Below are 7,047 nucleotides of genomic sequence, written 5' to 3' on the forward strand. Positions count from 1 at the left end.
GTACAGATTATCGTACTTTTTTGGGTTGAGTCTCGTGTGCTGGCGATTAGGTGCCTCGCTCTGGCAGTGTGTTGTTCGAATCCCCGACGGGACTGAACCCCCAAACTCACGGGAATCTGTTCTTTACTCAGAAAGTGTTATCCAAAATATAACATTTCTTTCGTTTGACCACTTAATAAATGGCATTGTGTGTTAAATGATACAATGGCCAACCGAGTCCTGACCTTTCCCCCATTGGAGCACGTCTGGGATATGATTGGGAGAAGTATGCGCAGATGTCAAAGGCAGCCCGGTACGTTCTCGGCCAGGAGATGCAAGAGGAGTGGACAAAACTCCTTCAAATTGCCATTGGGAGATTGATACGGATCGTTCCTCACCGTATAAACATGTTTGACCTGTCGTGTGGGCATGACCCATTGTTGATAAAATCATTTCAAACGTTCATTTAAAAAATAATAATACACAACCCTGTCAACTGTCCTGGTTGTTTGCACCCTTACAATATGCCGCCAACATGTTCTGTTGACATTTGTGTTACACCTAGTCATTCTTTTATCTTATCCGTTCGTGACAATCACTCGTTACTTCTTTGTATTAATGTAATCATATGGGGTTGTTTTTGTCGAATATTCCCTACTTTTTTAAGAATATATATTTTTTATTGCAATTTGACTGATTGTTGTGTCAATTACGGAGCAACAAGAAATTGAAATATGTTTGTCATTATTGAAGTCCTTTACCGGTGATCGACATCTTTTTTTTTACATGACATCAGGAAGTGTTTGTAAGCCAGGAAGTGACAACCGTGGGAGTAGCTTTGAGTCCATAGTATACGAAACTAAGAAATCATTTATTTTAGAAAAAAACATATTCAGTTGAAAAAACAACTTTTAGGGCATGAGAATCGCAATACGTCATTATTTGACGTACTGTACTGTACTTTCAGTCAGATTATCGGGTTTCACTGCTGCAATCTACATGAGGCGCGGGCGTTTCTCTAAACGAATATTTTATATACGACTTCTCCATTAGTAAACGAGGTTCCGTTTACATTTTTGTGTAAATTATGTTTTGAAAGATATTACATTGAAATTGACTGGTAAATAGAGATTACTACACGAGTGTCTGTCAGATACCATTGATCTTACAACGAGTTGTTTCAAAACGTATCTAACGAGCGAAAGCGAGTTAGATACGCTTTGTAACAACAAGTTGTAAGATCAATGGTATCTGACAGACACGAGTGCAGTAATCTGTTTCTTGCACACCCTTAAATCGCACCTTTTTAGCATCGAACCGATGAATTTTGTCTATTCTCATGATTGCAGTGGCGCATTAAAACATGTAACACCACTGTCATAAGTGACGTCATCCTATGTGCTGCTTACTACTCATAAATAATGTGACCCTACACAAAAAGGTTTCCGTCCTATCTGTGGATTATCAAGGCGATGATGAAAATGCAAACTAGACAAAAACCAAGAACACGCTGGGTGCCAAGTTGAAATTTTACACCGCAAAGAAATAACCAAATATGTACAACAATGTTTACTTCCGTATGACATCACTACCGGTGACCGACTTTTACAAAATGGCGTGTTCACTGACAACAGTACGCGGGATTTCCAGAGGAGGTTTTCGTTGATTAAGAGATCGTATACACATAAATGTGTCACGTAAGTAATCAGAAACATTCTGACATTCTGCGTACTGTTATTTGTTTACCATGTTTCCCAATGTAACAGAGAATTAGTCAGAAATGCAGATAACTAGGCCTACCGTCATCGTTGTGCGTGATTTAGCGTCAGTCATGGCGTCACACAGGACGGAAACTTTTACGGCTTCTGTTGAATTTACCACATCATTGTAATGTAAATATGTGTAATTCCATAATTAGTGCAACGATACTCTTCCCATGAATATTCTCAAACGCGTGATCGAGCCAACAATTAGACGAAAGTACCTCTTTTAATGCTACAGTGTAAATCTGAATTTTGCTTTGTTTACATTTCAGCAAGTACAATTTTCCGAGCACAGTTTTCGTGTTCATAGCTAATTTATTTCGCATGATTCCATCTAGATAATTTGCATTGGTGACAAAGACCATTTATCCATTGTTTCGAAAATGTATGAGGAATTCAGGGATGCATGTATAGAAGCTGAGTTTGAAATATACCTGATCGAATATAGGCGTCTCATAATCGACATTTTGTAAACACAATCCAATATGGCAGAACGTACGCTTCGGCGTTCGTGTGTGCATATTTTCCAAAACATTCTAAACGATTCTAGGCTTATCAGCGACGTTTCAGAGTTAAAGTTCTACTTTAAATATTCGAGTAAATATCCGATATTTAGATTTCTAAACACACAGTAGATTCTAAATATCTATATAGCGCCGTGAACTGTGATTTGGCGAGATTTACAATGTACCTAACTTTCAGTCACTTTCAGTAATTTTGAATTGCCTAAAATGACAGTAAATGATAAACAGAAGGGGGAATTCAAAACTGTGAAGATTCTGCGTGATGTATTTTGAATTTTATTCGATTTCGAAGTGAGGGTTGAAGAGAAGGGACGTGTGTCGCTGTGGCAGCCAGGGGGTTTACACTCTGAAAAAACGATAATGTTGACATAACAACAGATAATGTAACTGATAATAATAATAACAAACAAACTCGCAGACGAGGACGAGTTTGTTTATTTTTATTATTAATTACACGGTCCTGTTGTTCAATACAGACGTAGGTGAACATTCGACTGAAGCACGAGCAACTTATGAATGACTTACTCAGGAAAGTAGTCCGTCATCATCTGACCTCAGGTCATCACCATGGAGTAGCCAATCACGGGCCTGGAATTCGATCTCACACATATGTTTGATACCAGTTATCTCAAATGGGTTTCTCACCCACAGGTGTGTAAGAAAGTAGATTATACATACTTCATAGTCTCCTCAAATATGTAAAAACAAACGGATTTTCAACATGTATACATGTACATCTGAGCTGTTATAACATTAACATACACTAGATAAATCAAAATGGCATATAATACATTTTAAGATACTTTCTTTTCTCACCTTTGTTTGTTCATCGCGCCTACTCAAACACCTACTTTATTCTTTGAGGGGCGGTGGGATAGCATAGTGGTTAAAGCGTTTGCTCATCACGCCGAAGACCCGGGTTCGATTCCCAATATGGGTACAATGTATGAAGCCAACTTCTTTTGTCCCCCGCCGTGATCTTGCTGGAATATTGCAAAAAGCGGCGTACAACCATACTCACTTACTCATTCTTTGAGCGCAGTTGGCGAAGTTGGCACAGCGTGTACACAACTATTATAGAGCAGAAAAATCTACTCTACTGTAGGAGCAGTATCCTGTAGAGCACACAGCGCCTACTCCCCCGTTGTCGCAGCTGTTGGTGTGAACAGATTCTACTCCATTGTTGGAGTGCATAGCACCAACTCCACTATTGCAGTACACATCACCTACTCCATTGTTTCACTGCACTGCAACTAAGTCATTAACAGTATGTAAAAAGTCTACTCCACTATTGGAGTGGATAGCGTCTACTCCACTATTGGCGTAGATAGCGTCCACTCCACTGTTGGGGTGCACAGGGTCTACTCCACTGTTGGACTGTATGTCAGTTATATCATAGCATGTCAGCTGAATGTGGAAGGAAAGCCCGAAGTGATGCAGGTCTCACCCATGAGCAAGGCTATGTTGTTGAAGAACCTAGAAACATGATAATACATTTAACTGGGATTCGAACCCACGATCATAGGTTCCTGGCGTGCCCAAGGGAGTCCACTCTGGGCAGCGACGTGCAGTGCAACAGTTTACTTCACTGTGGTAGTGCACAGTACCTACGTATACGCCGTTGTTGGATTGCACAGCGATTACATACCTGAGTGCACAAAGACTTCAACACTGACAGTAAGCAAAATGACTTTTGGAGTGAAAAGCGCCTTTTCCCCCTCTATTTGAGTACACAACACCTACTCCACGGTCGGAGTACACAACACCTACTCCACTGTTGGAGTACACAACACCCACTCCACTGTTGGAGTACACAACACCCACTCCAATGTCGAAGTACACAACACCTACTCCACTGTCGAAGTACACAACACCTACTCAACTATTGGAGTACACAACACCCACTCCACTGTTGGAGTACACACAACACCCACCCCACTGTTGGAGCAAACAACACCTATTCCACTGTTGGAGTACACAACACCCACTCCACTGTTGGAGTACAAAACACCTTCTCCACTGTCGGAGTACACAACACCTACTCCACTGTCGGAGTACACAACACCTACTCCCCTGTTGGAGTACACAACACCCACTCCACTGTTGGAGTACACAACACCTACTCCACTGTCGGAGTACGCAACACCCACTCCACTGTTGGAGTACACATCACCCACTCAACTGTTGGAGCGCACAACACCTACTCCAATGTTGGAGTACACAACACCTACTCCACTGTTGGAGTACACAACACCCACTCCCCTGTTGGAGCAAACAACACCCACTCCACTGTTGGAGTACACAAGACCTACTCCACTGTTGGATCAAACAACACCCACTCCACTGTCGGAGTACACAACACCTACTCCACTGTTGGAGCAAACAACACCCACTCCACTGTTGGAGTACACAACACCTACTCCACTGTCGGAGTACACAACACCCACTCCACTGTGGGAGCAAACAACACCCACTCCACTTTTGGAGCAAACAACACCCACTCCACTATTGGAGTACACAACACCTACTCCACTGTCGGAGTACACAACACCCACTCCACTGTTGGAGCAAACAACACCCACTCCACTGTTGGAGTACACAACACCTACTCCACTGTTGGAGCAATCAACACCCACTCCACTGTCGGAGTACACAACACCTACTCCACTGTTGGAGCAAACAACACCCACTCCACTATTGGAGTACACAACACCTACTCCACTGTCGGAGTACACAACACCCTCTCCCCTCTTGGAGCAAACAACACCCACTCCACTGTTGGAGTACACAACACCCACTCCACTGTTGGAGTACACAACACCTACTCAACTGTTGGAGTACACAACACCCACTCCACTGTTGGAGTACGCAACACCCACTCCACTGTTGGAGTACACATCACCCACTCAACTGTTGGAGCGCACAACACCTACTCCAATGTTGGAGTACACAACACCTACTCCACTGTTGGAGTACACAACACCCACTCCCCTGTTGGAGCAAACAACACCCACTCCACTGTTGGAGTACACAAGACCTACTCCACTGTTGGAGCAAACAACACCCACTCCACTGTCGGAGTACACAACACCCACTCCACTGTTGGAGCAAACAACACCCACTCCACTATTGGAGTACACAACACCTACTCCGCTGTCGGAGTACACAACACCTACTCCACTGTTGGAGCAAACAACACCCACTCCACTTTTGGAGCAAACAACACCCACTCCACTATTGGAGTACACAACACCTACTCCACTGTCGGAGTACACAACACCCACTCCACTGTTGGAGCAAACAACACCCACTCCACTGTTGGAGTACACAACACCTACTCCACTGTTGGAGCAAACAACACCCACTCCACTGTCGGAGTACACAACACCTACTCCACTGTTGGAGCAAACAACACCCACTCCACTATTGGAGTACACAACACCTACTCCACAGTCGGAGTACACAACACCCACTCCCCTCTTGGAGCAAACAACACCCACTCCACTGTTGGAGTACACAACACCCACTCCACTGTTGGAGTACACAACACCTACTCAACTGTTGGAGCACACAACACCTACGCCACTGTTGGAGTACACAACACCTACTCCACTGTTGGAGTACACAACACCCACTCCACTGTCGGAGTACACAACACCCACTCCACTTTTTGAATACACATTACCCACTGCACTGTTGGACTACACAACACGTACTCCACTGTTTGAGTACCCAACACCCACTCCACTGTTGGAGTACACAACACCCACTCCACTGCTGGAGTACACATCACCCACTCCACTGTTGTAGTACACATCACCCACTCCACTGTTGGGTTACCTTACACCCACTCCACTGTTGGAGCACACAACACCCACCCCATAGTTGGAGTGAACAGCCCCTACTCCACTGTTGGAGTACACAACACCCACTCCACTGTTGGAGTACACAACACCTACTCCATTGTTGGAGCACACAGCACCTACTCCACTGTTGGAGTACACAACACCTACTCAACTGTTGGAGCACACAACACCTACGCCACTGTTTGAGTACACAACACCTACTCCGCAGTTGGAGTGAACAACACCTACACCACTGTTGGAGTACACACCACCTACTCCCCTGTTGGAGTACACAACATCTACTCAACTGTCGGAGTACACACCACCTACTCAACTGTCGGAGTACACAACACCTACTCCCCTGTTGCAGTACACAACACCCACTCCACTGTTGGAGTACACAACACCCACTCCACTGTTGGAGTACACAACAACCACTCCACTGTTGGAGTACACAACACCCACTCCACTGTTGGAGCGCACAACACCTACTCCACTGTTTGAGCACACAAAACCCACTCCACTGTTGGAGCACACAACACCTACGCCACTGTTTGAGTACACAACACCTACTCCCCAGTTGGAGTGAACAACACCTACACCACTGTCGGAGTACACACCACCTACTCCACTGTCGGAGTACACAACACCTACTCCCCTGTTGCAGTACACAACACCCAGTCCACTGTTTGAGTACACAACACCCACTCCACTGTTGGAGTACACAACACCCACTCCACTGTTGGAGTACACATCACCCACTCCACTGTTTGAGTACACAACACCTACTCCACTGTCGGAGTACACAACACCTACTCCACTGTTGGAGTGAACAGCACCTACGCCTTTTATGATAGATATTGTCAGTAACTTTCAGTAACTTGATTGGTAGAAGTGGTTTTGTGTCATGTTTTTTAGTGGTACTACACTGCAGTA

The 7,047-nt window shown here is 44.5% G+C and overlaps 1 protein-coding gene across 1 annotated transcript; it reads left to right on the top strand.

The window, feature by feature from the left end:
* The first annotated feature begins 275 nt into the window (after positions 1-275).
* LOC125371961 (stress protein DDR48-like) lies at positions 276-6,700 on the top strand. Its single transcript, XM_048380703.1, has 3 exons — positions 276-292; positions 4,185-5,913; positions 6,482-6,700. The coding sequence occupies exons 1-3, from the start codon at positions 276-278 to the stop codon at positions 6,698-6,700; spliced, it is 1,965 nt and encodes a 654-aa protein (XP_048236660.1).
* Positions 6,701-7,047: the final 347 nt, after the last annotated feature.

The sequence above is a fragment of the Haliotis rufescens genome, unplaced genomic scaffold, assembly GCF_023055435.1.
Source record: "Haliotis rufescens isolate VD_foot unplaced genomic scaffold, xgHalRufe1.0.p SCAF_1, whole genome shotgun sequence".
In the NCBI taxonomy this organism is placed as follows: domain Eukaryota; kingdom Metazoa; phylum Mollusca; class Gastropoda; order Lepetellida; family Haliotidae; genus Haliotis; species Haliotis rufescens.